The sequence below is a fragment of the Urocampus carinirostris genome, chromosome 4, assembly GCF_059441175.1.
Source record: "Urocampus carinirostris isolate Australia breed hairy pipefish chromosome 4, RoL_Ucar_1.0, whole genome shotgun sequence".
NCBI lineage: Eukaryota > Metazoa > Chordata > Actinopteri > Syngnathiformes > Syngnathidae > Urocampus > Urocampus carinirostris.
The window spans coordinates 46,400,325-46,421,617 of record NC_142352.1 but is presented as its reverse complement, the minus strand read 5'-3'; the positions used below and the strand labels follow the sequence as shown (position 1 = coordinate 46,421,617).

The 21,293-nt window shown below is 39.5% G+C and overlaps 2 protein-coding genes across 2 annotated transcripts in view; one reads left to right on the top strand and one right to left on the bottom strand.

Moving 5' to 3' along the window:
• LOC148368016 (uncharacterized) overlaps positions 1–11,619 on the top strand; it is a 30,211-nt gene extending 18,592 nt beyond the window's left edge. Inside the window, exons 2-5 of the mRNA XM_088334733.1 lie at positions 1,821–3,386; positions 7,392–7,583; positions 7,655–7,826; positions 9,607–11,619. Coding sequence (XP_088190859.1) covers positions 1,863–3,386; positions 7,392–7,583; positions 7,655–7,826; positions 9,607–9,785 — 2,067 coding nt within the window. The 5' untranslated portion in view covers positions 1,821–1,862 and the 3' untranslated portion in view covers positions 9,786–11,619. The remainder of the gene's footprint in view (positions 1–1,820; positions 3,387–7,391; positions 7,584–7,654; positions 7,827–9,606) is intronic.
• Positions 11,620–12,645: 1,026 nt separating this feature from the next.
• Positions 12,646–19,629, bottom strand: tmed3 (transmembrane p24 trafficking protein 3). The gene is made up of 3 exons (XM_088334735.1): positions 19,289–19,629; positions 13,388–13,633; positions 12,646–13,309 (listed from the first exon to the last, which is right to left on the bottom strand). The coding sequence occupies exons 1-3, from the start codon at positions 19,436–19,438 to the stop codon at positions 13,085–13,087; spliced, it is 621 nt and encodes a 206-aa protein (XP_088190861.1). The 5' UTR covers positions 19,439–19,629; the 3' UTR covers positions 12,646–13,084.
• Between the last annotated feature and the right edge of the window lie 1,664 nt (positions 19,630–21,293).

The following is a 21,293-nucleotide window of genomic DNA, read 5'->3' as shown; positions in this document are numbered from 1 at the left end:
TTTAGCCTCTGTCAAACTGCTTTTGTTTCTTGTTAAAGATAGTCATTATAAAGGCTCTTTGGTGGCTGTATTACACGAGTAAAATACAGATAATAAGTTGAACTACATCGTGATAGCAGCTGCAAATACTCACGAGGCTGAAAGTTGGTCGAACAGAACCTCCCAAACGGTAGGCGTGGTTTATCACACGTCAGTGACAACAGGAAAAGGAACACACATGAGCACGATTTAACTATAAAAGAATATAAGATTAATAAACGTACAAAAGATGTAATTACACTCATTATTGAAACATTACTTTATGTGTGTGTGTGTGTGAGAAAGCTTGTTTTTATATTTAGGAATATAAAAACAAGTTAATTTCATTGCATTGAAATTCTGAGAAATGTACATCCAAAACGGACAACTTTACATTATCCTGCTGAGCAAATACACGAACAAATGCGTGTCTCTTTTAAATGTGCTCCAAAAACTTCCTTTTTCATTTTTTGGGTTCTGGGTTGGCATTCGGGCTGAATCTGAAACAGTCCTTTTACTATCACCATTTTCAGCTTACATCGTGCATGCGTGAGAATTCACTTTACTCCTTCCCACAAACTTAATGCTCTCCCGGAACACTGAAGATAATTTTAAGACAAAAACTGATGGGTGCCGCGAAGAAATACATATAAAGGCCCTTTGAACTCAGTTGGGAATTGTTCACACATATTTTAATTAGAGAAAATATTTAATTTTAAACTCACTAAAAAAATCACTAATGAAATCATCTATTTATTGAACAGGATCACAAATTACACCCCAACTTTAGGCTTTCTGAGCTGAGATTTTCTTGAGTTGGAGAACTCGAGTATAAGAATTAGTAAAGTATTTTTTCCGCCCTTATAACTTAAAATGTATGGGATGTGTTTGTAACTTGGTTTTATTGTGCTTCTTTTCTTTTTTAACATACACAAACAAAATATATCAAAGTAATTTTTTGAAGTCCAGTATTTATTGTTTGAGCGTGCTGTCCTTTTTTTTTCCTGTAGTCCAACCATTTTTCCTATTTGTCCATGAATTGGGTCTCCTGTATTCCTATTTGAAATGTCCTCCTTTCCACTACAACCAGACTACCCTGAGATTGACGAACTTCGGAAGCTAAACTTTATGGAACTTTTCCAGACAAAGTCAGAGAATGAAATTGATAGGTTGGAACTAAAAGTGATTTTGATTAAATTAATTTATGAGACGTGGATTTTTAACATTTTGCAAACCAGTGTTGCAAATAAAAAGAGGCGGGAAGAAATCTAAGCTCAATAAAAGTTTTTTTGCTCACACTTTCAAAGTCTAGAAGCAGCTCAGGTGTAAATGAACATGGCACATTTTTAGCAGGATTTTTATTTATGTGCACAGGCGCTAACAGGAACAGTACAGGTAACATCCAACTTACTCCCTTCTCACAACAACGACCAGCGTATGCTTGTTTATTCCATTGGATTTTCATTTATTTCTTGAAGATGTTCATTTTTCCTTAAATTTTTTTTGGGGGGGGGTGCTCATTATTTTAATTCAGAAAATAATTTATATTCTAATTATGTGCCTTAAAATTTGCTAGTGAACAATACAGTTTAGCCTTTTATCAGTTAAGATGTAAAGCTGCTAATCATGACAATCCGCTCCATGAGAAATATAAAAAAAATGTAAAATTAATGGACAGACACTCAAAGTTTTGCAGATGAGTTGCATAAAAGAAAAAAAAGAGTAGGAAAAAACAGCAGTTCTTTACCATTAGCTTGCTGTGTAAAATTTGTGGCTGATTATCTGTTTCTGTGTAATTTAAGGAGGAGGCGAGCCGGCGCCTGGGTAGATGTGAGCCCAAGGTAATGGCCAGGCTGGTGGACACAGGCACACAAACGGATCCAGTGGTTGTGCTTTCCTTGGCCCAGGCGGCTGTGCTCGGTCTCATCTCCCAGAATGAAGTCTTTGGCGCAACCATCGCGCCCAACGGCTTCTACACCGGCGACACCAAAGAGTCGCCAGCACCTCCAGTAGACGGGGTGGATTACGAGTACGCGGACCAGCTTATCGGCGCCAACGGAGACTACCTGGGGGACAACTTGCCGGAGGACGGACAGATGCAACCTAGCTGCAGCCAGAGAAGGTGGCATCAGGGGTCACTTCAGCACGCAGACGTGAAAATGGTAATCCCGGATCGCCACACCCTCCAGAGTGGTGAAGTGATAGTGACTCAGATTAAAGGAGAAGTGGTAAACTCAGTCATGCCCTCATGCGTCCATATGCTTAACAATATGGCTCCCAGGGGAGGTTTGGTTCAAGTGGACCCTGCCACCCTGAGAGGAACCAACAAGAATTGTTCAGAGTGTGAGCGGGAGGCTTCCAATCATCAGCAACCCACTGCCCACATCCACCCACCTCCTTCTTCCACCCAAGTGGCGCACCGAGGAGGGGAGCACAGAGGACTGCAGGAGCAGTGTCCCTTGGGGGGCCACAGTGTCCGCGAGGGTGACGAGGAGGTTAATCACCAAGGCAACACCATGATGAAAGTCCAACCAGAAGAGGAAGCCATCAGCAGCTACTTTCAAACAAGCGAAGTGGGCAGCTATGAGTCCGGGGAAATGTCCATGCCCGTCGAATACGAAGATGGCAGTCAAAACCTGGTGTGGACGGACGGTGGCGGAAGCGGGCAGCAACAGCTGTCTCAGCCACTACAACCTCCCCGACGGCACGGAGGCCGGCGAGTGGACCGCTTGGACATCAACATCCAGATCGACGAGTCGTATTGTGTGGACGTGGGTGACGGCCTGAAGCGCTGGAAGTGCCGAATGTGCGACAAATCCTACACGTCTAAGTACAACCTGGTCACGCACATCTTGGGCCACAATGGCATCAAGCCGCATGCGTGCCCCCACTGCGGCAAGCTCTTTAAGCAGCCAAGCCATCTGCAGACTCATCTACTGACCCACCAGGGCACGCGGCCTCACAAGTGCACCGTGTGCAAGAAGGGCTTCACGCAGACCAGCCATTTGAAGCGCCACATGCTGCAGCACACTGACGTCAAGCCGTACAGCTGCCGCTTCTGCCGCCGCGGCTTTGCCTACCCCAGCGAGCTTCGAGCCCATGAGGTCAAGCACGAGCGCGGTCGCTGCCATGTGTGTTCACAATGCGGCCTGGAGTTCCCCACTTATGCACACCTCAAGCGTCACCAGACCAGCCACCAGGGACCACACACCTTCCAGTGCACCGAGTGCAACAAGTCCTTCGCCTACCGCAGTCAGCTCCAGAACCACCTGCTGAAGCACCAGAGCCCCAGACCTTACACCTGCTCCCAATGTGGCTTGGAGTTTATTCAACTGCACCACCTGCGCCAGCACTCGCTCACCCATAAGGTATCTGCCTGTGTGCAGTGCACTACAAAATTTAGCAACAGGCATGGGCAAACAAACAGTTTGACGGTTAACTGTGTTGTTTAAAAAGACACGGTTTTAATTACCGCTAGTATTGGGGATGATTACATGCAGCGAATAGTCTGATTGAGATCAGAATTGCATTGAATAAGCCAGGATAAAGGATCTAGACTAGTACAGGGTCTCGAACCTTTTTTAAGCTTAGAGCTACTATTTGATATTAACTAGCATAGAGGGCACCCAGTTTTATGTGCATTTGTAAAATAACAACTTATCATTTTAATGCTAAGTTGTTACTATGTTCTTACCAGGTTAAGTATTGGAATTAGGTTTGAATAGACTCGGTAAACCACGAAAAAAAAATCATTCTACCAGATAATTACAATGACTCACTAAGTTCGAAACAAGTCTGCAGGCACCTCAACTGTCCTGGTACCCACAGGCGCCACGTTGGAGACCTCTAGAGGGACTCATGTTAACAGAATACTGCCTGTTGAACGTACCCTTAAGGTAGAATTTAGGTTAGAAATTAAAATATCAAAATATACATTTCTGAAACTATTAATACTATGTTGTTACGTTTTTATTAGGTTCATCGTTAGGAGTCGAGTTAGACAGACTCAATAAATCACTAAAAAATTGTTTTACCAACAAATCAAAATGAACTATCGCTGGTGAGCTATTTTCATAACAGGTCCTTGGGCATCTCAGCTGAGCTAAGGGGGCACCCTGAAGCTCGCGGGCAACCACGCTCGAGACCCCTGATCTATTATTGGCATTTAGAAGTGGCAAAACACAAGAAACGTCATTACACAGAAGTTGTTTGCCGAATTTAACTTTAAATAAGACACAATTTTGTCCATGTCACTCACCGCAATCAGTTGAGTTTACCGTAGTAGTTTCCCCCCAGCTCTAGAATTGTACTGCGCCTTGTGTTTGTTCTGCTCGTTCATTGCTCACCAAAAGCAGGAAAATAATAAAGGATAGTGTTAGTTTTTCCGTAGTGACAAAAAATGAAATGAAAATGTTTCAGAAAATTAAACATTCACAAGTGTCATGTTGAGGGCGTTAGCATGTTTAATTTAAAATGCCATGGTTTATTGTGGCATTAATGAAGATGAAAAAATATAGTCAAAGCAGAAAATCTATCCGACTGACTAGCAACCAGTTTAGGGTGTACCCTGCCCACTGCCCGAAGACAACTGAGATGGGTTCCAGCGCACCCGCGATTAATAATGAATTGATGGGTGGAAATCTAGCATGTGCATGTATTAAAGGAGCTGAACGAAATTTGGAACGTTTTTACTGGCTTGTGTTATCATTGCAGGCTTTCTCATCCCATTTATCATGCGCATGCAAGTACATCCATTTCTTAGATGCACTCGAAAAAAATCTTTATCTTGCAGGGTTCGCATGGATGCTTGAAATCTGTAATGCTTGAAATTTAATGTTGTTTTTTTTCAAGGGTTGAAAAGAGATTTTGGGTGGAATACTTGTAAATGCAAAAAAAACGGTTCTTAAATCATTAATCATCATTAATCATTATTATAACTCAACAATAGTTGGTCGGTAGGTCGATCCCTTAACCACTAGGGTTGTAGGGGCACCATTTCCTTTGATGTGACCTGGGCATGTACAGCCTGGTGGCGCCCATTCCTCTCCAGGCAAACAAATGTTGCCACCCGGTCTTAGGCTAATGTGATGTATTATTTCTTCTTTGATTGGTACAGGAGAAGTTTGAAAATTGGCTTTGAAAGTCCTTAAACAATGCCTAAATTTGGCCTTAAAAAGGTGTACAAACTCTTGGTTTTGCGTTGGCATTTGGACTGTCGTTGAAGCAGGCCTCTTGTTACTTTCACCGTTTTCATGCTACACGATCAAATGGAAAAATAAAACAAGCAAGATGTCGAACTCTGGCACACCAACAAACCCCCCTCATTGTTCTCACCAAATACATTCTGCCGCAAAGGTAGATAGGCGGGGTGGAAATTACAGCATAAGGTAGGGCTGCACAATTGTGGAGAAAAAAAATAATTGCGATCTCTTTTTCTTTTTTCATACCTGTATTGCAATTTTAATATGATTTTAAAAGAAAAGTTCATTTTCTGTGCTAATTTTCTTTTTGTGCAAACTTAATCATAGTGACATGCAAACTTACCTAGAGATTACTCATTACTGACTGAGAGTATACGACTGTAACGAAATAATAACTAAAGATATACAAATAAAAGCAGAATTACAGTTGAACAAATGGTCTTTATTGTCATTATGGCAAAAAAAAAGTGGAGGGCTTCTCCTTTTTTTAGTAAGGAAGCGATTTAGAGAGTGGCTGGCTAGCTGCACGCTTGCATCGGGTAACCGCGACTTCATCCATGTCTCCGTGCTGATTAGAATAAAAGAGTCACAAATGTAGCGGTTTTCCACAAGTTGTAACTCCAGGTCATTTGTTTCATGGGTAATGGATGTGGCCTTGGTGAAATACAGCCTCCGCAGAGGTTTCTTTAGAGAGTTGTTGGCTTAGTCGTAGCACTTGGCCAAACCTGCAACTTCGTTATTGCTTTCTCTCCCAAAGCCGCTTTAGTGGATTCCTGAACGCGATAACAATCCACGGACAACCTGCTGGTGAGCACCATTTCTTTGCGCTTTTCTGATTTTCCTCAAAGACTGCTTTAATTTTTTTTTAATATAACAAGTCCCCGCTATAATATTAGCTGTCGTGCCGCCCTTTGATTTGGTGGCCAATTGTGCGCACACCCACCCACACCGACACCGTCTGATTGGCTAGAGTATGCCGTAAGTCAATCACAGCACACTTTGCTTGCAAACTTTGCCTCGTCTTTATTGGCCAGTGTCTTTACATTTTTCCACTGACTCGCCGATGCAGCTAAAACCCAAACTGTATTATTGGTATATTGTATATTTGTCGGCCAAACACTGCATCACTCAAAAAACATGGAATTATAAATCCTTGAAAAGAGCGCAGTGTCTTGAGATTACACAATCGCACTACGTCACATTGCAATATTAATTAGATTTTGGCTAATCGTGCATCCCTAGATTAATGGTTCGTTGTACCATGTTGCGCATTGTTGACGCACTTCACATCACTTAATAGAGAAGATATTGAACTTTGAACTTTTTTAAGGACGCCTCGAACGATGCACCCCACCTTTAAGCTTAGGGAGTAGTCCTAACAGGACCCTATTCCAATTTCTGTGTATACATGGCCTTACAAAACCAAATATCTAGATTCTGATGTTAATTCCACTATTCCCTTCATCCAAAGAAATGCTTCTCAATTTTTTTCTGTTGGCACACCGGTCTTTGCCCGTCTCCCTTCGTGGTTGCAGTAAAGTGATATGTACGCTTCGTCAAACTTCCATGTCTTAGCTTTAAGAGGATACTTTTGTTTGTCTCTACCCCCGTCTCTTCGCTTGTCTCTCCGCATTAGTGTTCATTTTTTTAATGGGTTCACTTGAGGATCTGATACACTTCATGTCCACACTTCATACTCCATGCGTAACTTCTGTGCTTAATGCACTGCAAGGTGGAAGCTAAAAATAAACAAAACACACTGCAAATGAACGCCTCTGCGCCCTAGTGTAGTAGATGTGCAATTACACTTTATCCTTGACCGAGACTCGTACTAGCCCCCAGGAGTGCTCGTCACACAATTTAAGACCTAATTATCTAAACTGATTGTCGCTGAGAAAATCTTGAAAGCATGAGGCCACAAACAGCAGAAGTAAGATTTTATTCCTTAACAAGTCTCAAATGATATTTAAAGTAAAAGGTGTCTCTGGGTCGACCACTGCATCCTCATTTGCATTGCATCCAATGGCTACATCTGAAGGAAGAGATGTGTTAAGAGTTTCCAAAAAGTGTCCTGAAACACCTCAAAGACACCCCCCCGTCCAAAGCTTTTTAAGGTGTCCAGCAATTTAACCCTGTGTGTCAGATGTGCTGAATTTCTTTGCTCGTTTGCAGGGCACGAAAGGGCACAAGTGTGAGGTGTGCTCGCGTGAGTTCACTCTGTCAGCCAACCTCAAGAGACACATGCTGATCCACAACAGCGTGAGGCCCTTCCAGTGCCACGTCTGCTTCAAGAGCTTCATCCAGAAGCAGACACTCAAGACCCACATGATCGTTCACTTGCCCGTCAAACCTTTCAAATGCAAGGTCGGTATCGAGCCGGCAGGGCGACTGATGTTGTAGTTGAGTCTTTTCTAATGCGGTTATTCTGTCTGCAGGTGTGCGGCAAGTCGTTCAACAGAATGTACAACCTGCTGGGCCACATGCATCTGCACGCTGGCAGTAAACCCTTCAAGTGTCCCTACTGCACCAGCAAGTTTAATCTGAAGGGCAACCTAAGCAGGCACATGAAAGTCAAGCATGGCATGGATGTGTCGCCAGAAGGACAAGGTGAGCGACACTTATTGGCTCCTACGGACAAATCCATACAACAGGATTTACCACTCTAGTCACAAAACCAGATTTTTATAACAAGGCATTTAGAGTAACAAGTCACATCTATCTCATCACGCAAGAAAAGTAATCATACATGTAAAATCTAGATCAGCATAATCGTGGCAAGCATGTCGTTTTCATGTTCGTCTTCGCCTAATTCTTGAATGTTTTTATTCAAATTTGGCATTTGTTAAATTACTACAAGAAGTGCCAAGAGTCAATCGTGATCCAATGCAACCAGTCTAGCTCGTCTGTAAATCAGTAGTTCCAGTCAAACAGGTCAGCTTCCTGTTTTCCAAGGCGTTTTTGAGCACGGTTGTGTTTAGCAAGGCTGTTGGCCAGGAAGGGCATCACGGCGGCGAAGTAAAACCTCATTTGCATCCGTCTGATCAGTTGTTCAGACATTTTTCTCAGCCGTGTCCACAAACTCCACATAAAAACGCTGGCATAAATTCTTCCGTGGAGAATATAGAACAGTTTCATTTCCTCAATGTCTTCAATGCACAGTTGTGTTTGACACAGTGATTTCCAATCATTCAAGAAATCTTGAATTTACCTGCTTCACAAAGGCACGGTCTTTCATTCCTCTCCTAAAAGGATCTCCTAGTAGAATGTTTTGGAGATTAGATTTTTGTTAACAAATTAAAGCCTGTCATTTGTAACAAAAAGTTAAACAAGACTGTATAAACATTTACGTCTTTTATATTTCTGTGTCTGCGGAAATTACCTTACCTGACAATTTTCCATCGACGGATTTCTTTTAAGAGTCGACTGGAACATTTTACGGACGTTTGTTATTTTTTGCATCAATATTAAGTAAACTACCGAAGCGGTAAGCCCTTAAAAATCTAGCGCGGCACTTTCAGAGAGAGGCAGAGAGGTAAAGAAAGTGACATGTGGATAACAATCAGAAACGACAAAACGTCCTTTGAATTAATATATTAATTTATGAATTAATATATGCAGAGTTCGTACGGGTGCTTGAAATCCTCAAAAATGTTTGAATTTAACTGCTTTACTTGTTTTCAAGGTCATGAAAATGCTTTAATTTTGGGTGAAGTGCTTGAAAATGCTTGAAATTGTTGACATTGCCATGTTTCTTGACAGTGTTGACTATAGATCACACAATAAAATGAAGATGAAACCAAAATGTGTGTGTAAATGACGCCGGCACGCCTGCTCTAATGAGTTGTCATTATGGCGTTGTCATGTGAAGCGTCACCGCCCCCTACTGGTCGCCCCCAATTGGACAGCTCTATTTAGAAAACTGGCTTTTTATGTTTAGCTCACTGAGAAGAGTGAGCTAAACACAACAGAAGAGTTTTGCAAGGGACATAAATTAAAATTTTCAGATTTACAAAAAATTCTTTTTTTTCTTAGCAATGATACATAGAACAGCTTAAAATAGCCCAAAGTATGTGGTAGCACCAAGATAATGACTTTATTTTAGTATTCTTATTTAAGTATTCTTTTGATCATTGCTAGATTTCTTCCTTGAAAGGTACTGGAAATTTTGACCTTGAAAGTGCTTGAATTTGGCCATGAAAAAGTGTTAAGAACCCAGTATGTTTATTTAGAAAACGTTGCGCGAGAGAAAAGCCCGGCTCGACTCGGAGTAGTTGACATTTAAGGCCCAAAGCCGGGCCGAAATTTGTGTCTGACTCCAGCTTCGGCTCAAGATCTTAACACTGTCTTGATAATTAAACTCTCCCTTGCACTTTCCTCCATCACACAGAAGTAATTCCTCAGATGGAGAGCCAGGCGGAATACGAAGGCCAGAACTTTGGCTTCGCATCCGGCGACAACATGGACAATAGCGGCTCGCAAAACCTCACCAAGCTGACTACAGCCAACATGGACGACATGGAGGAATACTACAACTTTGGAAAAGACAACAACTACGCCACACCCTGAGTGGGCAAAAGAAGGGTGTGTGGGGCAGTTTAGAATTTGAGTGGAGTCCCCTCTGTTTGATAATGACTTGGAGTTTGAGCTGCTCCTTTTTGGGGCGGCAGTGACTTGAACCCCTTTTATGTCGTGTGTGGATTTGTTATGAGGATGAGATACAAAAGAAAACAATGTTCCTTGTCCCGACGTCCATCACCAACATATCATGCACAAGCAACCCTCATTGTCTGAATGGTTGAACAGACTGTGTACTTTTGCGAAGTATTACATATATATATATATATATATATATATATATATATATATATATAAACATGTTGAAAACGTAGACATCACTTATTCTTAGGTTGGAACACATTAGTTCTTGCGCAGTCGAGAAAGGCGCATTTGCGCCTAATCTTCTTGGAAGTTGTTCTGTAAATGCTAGACGAAAGGCATCCAATCTTTTGGTTAACCAAGCCCCAGAGCAGGGGTCTCCAACGTGGTGCCCGTGGACACTAGGGTGTCTCATAAGGACAGTTAAAAAAAATTCCACTTCATGGCCTTGATGGACAAAAAATGGATTCAATTATTGATAATTATTTTTAAGCAATTAAGTGAGTTGAATGAGAATTTGTGTATTACACATTTATTCTTTTTATTGATTTATTTTGCAGGAAATACAACCAACTTGATTCCAATTTGTTTTATAAAGCGAATGGGCAAAAAAATTACGTTTTTTTTTTTTTTTAGCTATATTTCTACGTATTCCGTTATTTAGCAAGCTAGCTAGCCTTTTACTTTTTTGCATGTTTTCTAGCTAACATCTTACCTTTTTTGTTGGATAACTAGCTCCCTTTTGATTTTTGTTTTTACCTAGATAATTATCAAGCTACCTGTTTAGCTAACTATTTAGCAAGCCACCTAGCTAAATTGCTATTTTAGAAATGTATTCCATATTGTGTACCCTTTGTACTAATTAGTAACAAATAGTTGCGCTCAGATTCAAAAAGGTTGGAGACTCCTGCCTCAAAGGTACCTGGACCTCTTAAGTCATGGAGCCTTTTGGGGTTCTTGTACCAAGTGAACTCAATGGTCCTAAAATGTTTTCTTACCTGAAAATCTGAAGTCTTTTTCCATATATTTTCCTCATTTGATACCAGAAAAAAAAATAATCCCTGAATAAAATTTACAGATAACATTGACATGAAAAGTGAAATATTACAATTTTCTTTTAAGTTCCCCCTTGGTTTTAGGAATGGTCGTGTTCAGTGTGTTGAAGGAAATGTATTTATAAAAATTTGCTATATTGTAACTCAAACAGGTTCAAAGCAATTCCATGAGGTCCGTTTAAGCAAAAAACACTTAAGTATAAATTGTGTACATTTTTGTTTTTGAATTCTTATGGTCAAAAGCTGACTGATAGAAATCCAGTTTAATATTTCAGATTCTGTTGTAGAAAGTAGTTCACACTGTCCTGCCATGCAGGTCAGCCAGCTTTTTATATGCACACTGAATCACACAGTTTAAATATTCCGGTGTTTTTAACATTGTGACACGCCACCAAAAACTACAAACCTTGAAATCGTGTTTTTGTCTCAAATGTACTTGTACAATACAACCTGTTGATACAACACACATCTACATGACAGGAAGATTCATTCCATCACATAGACTAATTGTATGAAAAGGCATACTGGAAGAGGAATTGCTTCTTGTTTGCTAACTTTATATAATTATTTGAGGCTTTCTAAAGGGAAAATGAGATGCCACTTCACCCTGGTTGGAAATCCCTGGACTCATCGAACTAAAATTGCTTTAAAAGCGACTTGCTTATTTAATTAAAATTTCATTGATTCGACTGGGATGTCTGAGTATTTTGTTATAAAACAAAAACACTTTTAGTAGACACATTCATCTGGAAAATCACTAAAATAAAACAGTACCTGCTTTGGTTTTAGGGACATCAGTCACACGCCACCATTAAAATAAAATCCCCAAAATATATTGTGTTAAAAGGTGAGATATGGCATTAAAAAAAATTCGAGCCGACCAGGCCCGTGGCCATTAAAGCCCGAACATGACCAATTAACTTGATTTGAGGGATAGAGCTTTAGGGAAACGTGAAGCTGTACTTTGCCACCTTGTAACTACCGGCGCCGAAGTGCGCGCTTCAGTTGATATACGAGCAGGTGCAGCTTTTGGGCTCAGTCCCTCAAATCAATTTTTTACTTCGGCACAAAAGTTTGTTACTCAAGTAAAGGTATTGTTACTTCAAAATATTACTCAAGTAGAATTAAAAATGAGTCCTCTAAATAATTCCTTAAGTGAAAGTGTGCCGTGCTGTGCAGATTCCTCAAGAAAAAACGGCGGGAGGGGAAACCCCTCTCCGATTTAATGATACACATTTTATGCCCGAAACGGGCCCAAGATTTTACCTTTAATCGCGTTGTTCCATGATTTGCTTCAATTGAGCATGGCTCCGCCCTGTGGACTTTTTCAGTACTGCTTACCCTGGTGACTTGATAGCAAGTATTCAGTCAGGAAAAACGATCAATTTAAGTAATTTCATTTGTACAGCCCTTAATCAAAAAGTCTCAAATACTGCTACATGATGGCAAGGATAATCTCAAAAAATGACACAAGCGGAAAATAAAACCTCGAGAAGGGATCTCACATGAGGTAATCCCCATTCCAGGATGACCAAGCTGCAATGGATGTTGTAAAGGGCATCAACAGACAGTACACATGAAATATATATGCCCCAAAATCTTGATCAATGCAGCAGGTTCTAGATCAGGGGTTGGAAAGCGTTTTGACCCAAAGAGCCATAATAGCGGGATATATGGATTATTTTATTATCTACTTAGATTAGGAACACAGTGCACACTCTTAAATGCTGTTTTATTCAAAGAAAATGACACATAATGTAACATGTATTTAATCTTCTCCACCCATGAAGCAGTATACCGATAAAGCCTTCATATATCTGATAAAGGTTTACCAGCATTAGGGAAAATTATTTTAAGATATGCTCCCTTATGTAACAGTGTGCTATATTAAGTAAAAAATAAAAGTAGGAATGTTATTTTAAAATGTACCGACTCTTCCAACATAACTATATTTCAATTTGAGTATGACAAAATAAATTACAGGAAAATAAATTATCCGTAACAATGTATTCTCAGTCAAAGTGGTATCTCTTTCCAGCAATATACACAACATAAAAAAACAGTGAGGAAAATATGGCGTGCTAAGAGAGTTGCAAACATACGTGACTGTGCCAGCAACCCTTTTTATCAGTAAAGTTCTTACACGTTCTTCCTTTAACCAATACTTTTTTTTTTGTCGTTAAAAAAGCTTCTGAGCAAAATGACCTGCCCTATGCTGAGGACAAACAACAAGACCGCTTCACCGATTGCCCACAAGTTGACCAGATTGTTTATGTGGTCCGCTCTCTTGCGGTCGTGCGCTTCCCTGACGCGGTACCAAATCTGGGACTCGGAAACCACCTTCAGGATTTCATGGATGGACACGCATGAGGATTCCAACTGTGGAGAAAAGTATTTTCCAAAGTCACCTTGACTACCGTGTTAAAAACTACAGATCAGCCGATCGCGGTAGACGACCTGAGTCAACACGGTGGTACTGGTCATGCTGGGCAGGAGAGGGCTTTCTTCCCCCTTGCGGAAATCCAGATAGACGTATTTGTGGGAGAAGGTGGAGAACTCGTTGCTGAAGCACACCTTGTAGACGCCCTCCATGGCGGTGGTGTGGGAGAAGCTGTCGTATTGTTTTTTGTTCTCATTGTACAAAATTGTACCGTGAGGGTCCATCACGAGACAGTCCACATCGTAGTTGCCCCCTGACATCACCTTCGCAATGAAAGAAAAACCGTTTTGAGTGTAGTCAGTGGAGGTAAGTGAGGCACAATCACATACATATAAAATTAAAACTTAATTGGTAATGAAGAGACCCCTCGCTACTTTGTGCTTCAGTTATTGCTGGATCACTCCTCTGCGGATTTTAAAAGGAAATTATTTTGTTTTTTTTGTCAATATCATTGTATCCATTATGTGTTCAGATGGGACAGATTCGGGAGGGCGCGCTGTTTGGGTGGGTTTGTGCAGCCGTGAAAGGCTGGTGTATGGAGTCAGTCAAACAGCAGGCGGTCGCTACCAACATAAACTGGGAAGTCAAGTCATGTTTATTTGTATAGCCCCTAATCACAAAGAGTCTCAAAGGGCTGCACAAACCACAAATTATTATGACACCATCACCTGATCTGAAGCATAGCAACCCATACATTGAAAAGAAATTCATCGCCTAAATTAGACTCCGGATAATCTGAGGATTGCAACAAAATGGTGATTACCAGCGGGTGCTGCACGTATTATTGGTTTCCAAAAGTGACTCGGGCGGCGTCTAGGAGAAAGCAAGAGTGGTGCTGCTGGTCCGGCCTACTGCTAACGGATAGGCTAAGTACTCAGAAGCCACCGCTGCGGACCCTGTATCTTGCCAATGCCATGTCCATTAGCCATGAGATAGATGCCTTTGAGCAACAACTTGTAAGACACCACTATATTTGGGACGGTCTTATTTTAATCACTGAGATTCGTTTCCATTCGAGGGCACCCAATGCTTGCACGCAGCCAGCCGGACGCTCTCCAAGTTGCTTTCTTAACACTGAAAGAAGCCCTCCAATTTCACTTTACTTTCTTATGACAATAAAACCTTTTATTCAACTGCAATCAAGTGTTGTGTTGTATTATTTGTAGCTCTATAATTGTTATTTTGCTATGGTCATACTCCGTCGCTAATGACGTCATCTCGCGAAAAGTTTGACCCTTTGGGGGCTTTTATTAAGGTGCAACGATTCTTCATGGATTTTTACTTAGTGCAGGTGGTTTTGGTCCCCATTATCCACTAAAACCGAGGGATTTATAGATTTATTCAGTTAAAATGTTTTCTCAATTAAAGGTGGGTGCGTCGATTGAGATGTCCTTAAAGCCCTAGAGTGAAATATTTGAGAACGACATGGCACTGTTCGTTTAATGGGAACAAAAAACATTGCCACAGCTAACAAGATGGCAGGCAAACAGGGTAGCGACCTATTAGGAATTCCACTAGGTCAGGGGCCTAAAACCTTTTTCAAGGATCGAGCTACTTTTTGTTACTAATTAGCACAAAGGGCATCCAGTGTGATATGTATTTCGCAAGTAGCAACTTAGCTAGATAACTTGCTAAATAGCTACAAATATAGCTTTGGCAGTTAGCTAGAAAGGTTAACAGGTAAAAAAAAAAAAGTAAAAGGGAGCGAAATAGCTAGCTAAGAGAGTAAAAGACCATCTAACATTGCCAGATAGAAAGCTAAACACAAAGTTATATCACCATCTAAAAAAGAGGGCAGAATTTAGCTTGAAAACTAGCAAAAAGGTAAAATCTTGGCGAGATAACATGCAATAAAATGTAAAAAGCTAGCTAGATAGCTTGCCAAATATCTAAAAAGGTGGCTTGATATTTAGCCAGAAAGATAAACAGGTAAAATAATTAAAAGAAAGCTAGATCATTAGCTAAAAGAGTAAAACGCTATCGAAATAGCGGGATAGAAAGCCAAAAACAAAGCTAGATCGTTAGCCAGGAAATAAGCACAATTTAGCTTGGTAACTAGCAAAAAAAGTAAAATGTTAGATGGATAGCATGCAAAAAGTGTAAAAATCTAGCTAGATAGCCAGCTAAATATCTAAAAAGCAAGCTACATAGCTTGCTAAATATCTAGAAAGGTAAGAAGATAGCTAGCTACAAAGTTTAAAAGGTAGCTAGCTAAAATAAACTGCAGATATTTTGCTCATTTGCATCATAAACCCATAAATTTAAATTTAGTTTGATGTATATCCTGTTAAATAAATCAATAAAAAGACGAATACACATAATACACAAATAGATTCTCATTATATTCTCTTAATTGCTTGAAAATAGTTATCAATATTTGGATAGATTATTTGTCTAAGAAGCCCATGGCCTGGAATTAATTCATTTAAAATTCGAAAATAACAACCTATGTTATTACAATGTTATTACTAGGTTATTGCAAGGCTAATCATCGAATACAGTTTAAAAGACTCAACAAAAAAAAATCAGTTTACTAAAAAAATCCTAATGACCCAGCACTGGCAAGCTATTTTCCATACAGATTCGCGGGCACCTCAGCTGTCCTTAGTAAGGAGGCACCCTGGTGCAATGGAGACCCCTGCATTATGTAAAAAAAAAAAATTAAAAAAAAGATAATGTATACAGAAATTTCAGAACCAACGATTTTTCCCGAAAAATTACTGCTGGTATGATATATACAATATATATATATACAATATACAATATACAAATGGTAGGCAATTAATACTACACAATGTACCTATAAGTAGTTGAAAGTAAAATATATTTTCTAAGTATATGTTAATAATTCCCGACTAAGTTAAAATAACTATTGTATATTAGTTTCCACTGCACCTATCATACTTTTAAATTCAAGATAGAGAGAGGAGAGAAGAGAAAGAAAAGAGGAGAGAGAGGAGAGGAGCTGCAACAGACATAATAATCGGCTTGTTGGGGAAAAAAAAAAAGCCGATGCCGATATCGGTCAAATTCCCAAATATTGGTGCAGAGAATCAGCCCGCCTGATAATCGGTCAACTACTATTTATTATCATTAATAACAATACAGAGACACTACCGATAATAAAGACTTAAAAGAGAAAAAAAAGATTAAAAATAGGCTAGGATAAATGGGGAAATATTTACAAGGATAGTGCTTGTTGAATTGTAAATGCATCAGAAACATGGAAAAAAATTACCAGTAATATTTACAAAAGAAGGGTAAAGGGAAAAAAAATGTAAATATGAATTTGTATTTACATAAGTAAAATATTTTCCTCCCCCACAGTCTTGCGTGCTTGTTCAAGGCGGTGATGGCCCAGTGAAAATAACTTAGTGTTTTTTTAAGGTAATTCACAATTTATTTAATGTTAATTCCTTGTTTAAATGGCTTTAGAAGAACACTGTTGCTAGCATCAGTTCAAATTAAGAGTTCACAGATCTCTTTACCACCTGGGTAGTCAGGGCACAACTATCTGTGGTGTGTTATGAGCAAGGATAGTCTGGCAGGAACAATCACTCTCCGGGCAGTTTTTTTTGGGTAGGGGTGTGCTCCTCCCACATGAAACAGATATTACTTGTTTCCATGGTTACCAGTAGCATGAGAAGCTCTCTGTTCTGATTCAGATACAGGACCTTCATGATCTGGTTGCCGTTGTTTTTCAGTGCAAGTCGTCATTCCGCTCTTCTGAGATAAACTGGGCCTCGGAATTAACAGCCAGCCGTGTGTGGCAATACTGATACTATATCCAGAATCACTGCGGAAAAACGTTTTTGTCTGAAAATTTTGAGTATCACATCATAAAAATTCTGGCGATGATGTTCCATTATTTGCTTTTGTGACACACTCAAACAAGGACCAACAGGCTCACAGACAGCTTCTTCCCCAGGGTCGTCACAATCCTAAAGGAACACACATAACAGTGAAAACATATCTTACAAATATTTTGGGCTTATTTCTCTTTTTGTTGAGGCCAAATGAAACTGTGATAGGAAAATATATACCTTTGCTCGGGACTGTGGAGAAAAAATAAAAATAAGTAGATTTCACACACACACACACACACACACAATGAATTATATTCAGTTCTTAAGTGTTTTCTAATGCTCAATGCTATTGCACTTATTTTCAATGCACTATTATCATTATTTTAACATTATAACATTATTATTTTTTCCAAGCACTATGTTGTAATAGTTATATTTTTGGCCTATTAATCCTGATAATATTTCAACACTTTTCTCTTCATAGTCTCTAAATTACATGTTTTACCCTGGAGTGCTATGTCTGATCTATATTTAAATTATGTGTGTATTTATGTCAGTAATTTACCAGACAAATAAAAAAATGAAATGGTTGCTTCAAAAATAAAATAATAATTTATTGGAAATCTATCTATCCATCTACGCTGGTCATGTCCCTCAAGAGGAGTGACCGACAGCAAGACAAACACATACACGAAAAAGAAAATAAAAAAGGGAAAAAGTAGCAAAAAACACACACAATTTTTTTTGGACCATTGCCAACCCAAATGACCAAACACCCAAACAAGTTAGGCACCTCGGCACCCAAGTTGGTCATGCTTTCGTCCCTCCAGATGAAACGCGACACAAGAAAGCGGCCATGTCACTCGGGTCAGGGTGACACAACACACTCTTCTGTTCATGAAATGAAATGATCTGCATTTATATAGCGCTTTTCAAGTCAATGACTTCCCAAAGCGCGTTACAGTGTGCTTCACATTTTATTGCAGCCATGTAAGACGCTAACCTGCTTATTGGGGGTATTAGAGGTTCAGCGTCTTTATATATATATATATATATATGTTATATATATATATATATATATATGTGTGTGTATATATATGTGTGTGTGTATATATATATATATACACACACACACAGAGTCTCATACCTGTCAACCGTTTTTGCCGTACAAAGTACGTTTATTATGCATTTTAAGATACTGTACGAGAAAATCTGTGCGGTAAAACGCAAATTTGTCAATTATGGGAACCATCCGGGACAAGCTGGGATTCGAACTGGCATCCCTTGATCCCAAGATGAGCGCTCTACCTCCTGAGCTACTGCCGCTCCAACAGCGGCTCTACAGCTTTCACTGGTTTACCCCTGCCGCATCATACAGGTACCCTGGCCATCCCTTGGTACGCGTGCAAACATCCCACTATTCTTTTACTACACCTCTCCACTCATTCCTATCACCAAGAGCTCTAGCCTCCACTATATTTAGACCCCTTTCCTGCAGTGCACTCATAACACCATCCATCCACGTCAATCGCATCCTTCCTCTTGGTCTTCCATTTACTTCTGCCCTGTAGATCTTCTTCAACATTCGCCCCCCATCCATCCTCTCTATGTGTCCAAACCAACAGAGTACTCTCTTATCCACACGCTTGCTCAGTTCCACTACTACTCCACTTCTGTCACTCACAATTTCATCTCTCAATCTATCCAATTTTGTCACTCCTAACATACTCCTCAAACACTTTATCTAAAAAACATTAAAATAAGTTATATAAATAACTATTAAAAAAAAAAAATGGTTCCATTAAATGTACATAAATAAATCCATCAATGTAAAAATGAATAGATGTGAAATGCAGACGCATTTAGTTGTTTATAAATATCTTCATAACGAAAAGATTTTTTTAAAGACACTTTAAACGACGCAGCTCACCTTTAATCAGCTCGACAGCTGTTAGGTTAAACAATTGCACCACAAAATAGCCAACATGGTTAGGTCAGGCTCCGTATAACTACTGTCTTAAACAGAGCTTCATCAATCAAACATGTTAATTTAAAAAAAATACAGAAAAGAGCAACGTGCACCTTTGAATGTCAAGCAGACGGTGGGCTTACTTGGTAATCCATGTCAAATTTGAGATCTTTCTGTATCTCCTCGTAAAAACACATTTTCTCGTTATCGGGGAGTTCAAAAGTGAATTCGGTGGTAGATGTCACCACAATATAAAAAAGCAGAAAGCATGGCACTTGCAGCAGTTTGCGCATTTTCACAGCGGCGACGAAACTTTGCGATGATGGACAACAATCCCTTGATGTTTAACTGTGACGTGGCGAGGCGGTCCGACGCTTCCGGGTTATGATATTTTGGTTCATTTTATAAAATAAAATATATATCGATTTTACATTTAGTACTGGTGTCTAAATAAAAATTCCCATTGAACGGGATATTGAAAAAAAAAACCATAATGATAAGTACGCAGAAAAAGGAAACGGAAACAAAGATCAATCTTCCTCTTGTGTTGGGGTCGCCGACGACCCGTTTTGGATTTGAAACTATATACATTTGTTTATTGCATCAAAGTTGACTTTGTAAGGAATATCTTTTCCAACAAAATAATGAAAAAATTAAATATGTACATTACGAAATGCTCTGGTTAAAATACTTACATTTATATTGTTAGCGTGACTTTTGACTAATTTATAAAAACAAGATCATAAAACACTGAATACCACCAAATGTATATGTGTATTGATATACAAATTACCATCCTCCCCCAAAAATAAATAAATAAATATTATTTATCTATCTATCTATCTATCTATCTATCTATCTATCTATCTATCTATCTATCTATCTATCTATCTATCTATCTATCTATCTATCTATCTATCTATCTATCTATCTATCTATCTATCTATCTATATACATATATATATATATATACGTATATATATATATATATATGTATATATATATATATATATATATATATATATATATATATATATATATATATATATATATATATATATATATATATATATATATATATATATATATATATATATATATATATATATGGCAGCACAGCGATGCTGTGGTTAGCGCGTGTGCGGCACAGTTCTGAGGTCGTGGGAACCTCCTGCGTGGGTTCAAATCCAGCTACTGGCCTTACTGTGCGGAGTTTGTATGTTCTCCCCGTGCTTGCGTGGGTTTCCTACGGGCACTCCGGTTTCCTCCCACATTCCAAAGACATGCATTTCAGGTGAATTGGCCGGTCCAAATTGTCCCTAGGTGTGACTGAGCGAGTGAGGTGTCTGTCCCGTGCGCCCTGCGATTGGCTGGCAAGCAGTTCAGGGTGTCCCCTGCCCACTGCCCGGAGATGGCTGGAATCGGCTCCAGCACCTATCACTTTTGAGCAGGTAACGTGTTCATTTTGCCTTTTTCTATTCAAATCGCTCGTATTGAAACTGTTATGCACTCTGCCATAAAGCTTATTTCAGCATAATAAGCTTTACGGTAGAGTGCATAACAGTCCTCAAAAAATGATTTATATACAGTGTGCATTACTGTTCGATTACATTCACAACAAATACAAAGACTGAATGGTTTAAGTTTTATTACATTCCCAACAAATGCAAGACGAAGTGGTTTTGGTTATATGTTCGCAATTACATTCCCGAAAAGTGATATAAAAGTGAGCTAAAACGAGGTTATAGTAGGTTATAGTAGCGAGGGGATGCAAATCTCGGCAGGGATGCATTTCTCGGCATAACACCGGCCAATTCACCTGAAAATAGTCTCTCTACTGAGGGTTTGTTTTGAACAAATTTATTGACTCTAATAACAGAAAACAATCTTGACAATCTCAACAGCAATCAAGGGTAAGCGGCACGGGGTAAGCGGCACAGAAAATGAGGGTAAGCGGCACAGAAAATGGATGGATGCTTAAATGGGGGAGTTGACCAGACCAACGTGGTCGCCACGTAGGTACACGATTTAGCGAGCTGCTACAGCGCACTTACGTATTTAGTGTTCTATGAACATATTTGTGAATTTGATAAGACCCCTTTAATAAATGTTGTTTTAAGTACGTCACTTCTGTTTTGTGACACTGTT

Excerpts from the sequence above, each read along its gene's own strand:
- tmed3 (XM_088334735.1), bottom strand. The coding sequence starts at position 19,438 with ATGCGCAAACTGCTGCAAGTGCCATGCTTTCTGCTTTTTTATATTGTG. Across the intron at positions 13,634-19,288 it reads AATTTGACATGGATTACCAA|GTGATGTCAGGGGGCAACTA; the intron begins GTAAGCCCACCG and ends TTCATTGCGAAG. Across the intron at positions 13,310-13,387 it reads GTACCACCGTGTTGACTCAG|TTGGAATCCTCATGCGTGTC; the intron begins GTCGTCTACCGC and ends TTTTCTCCACAG.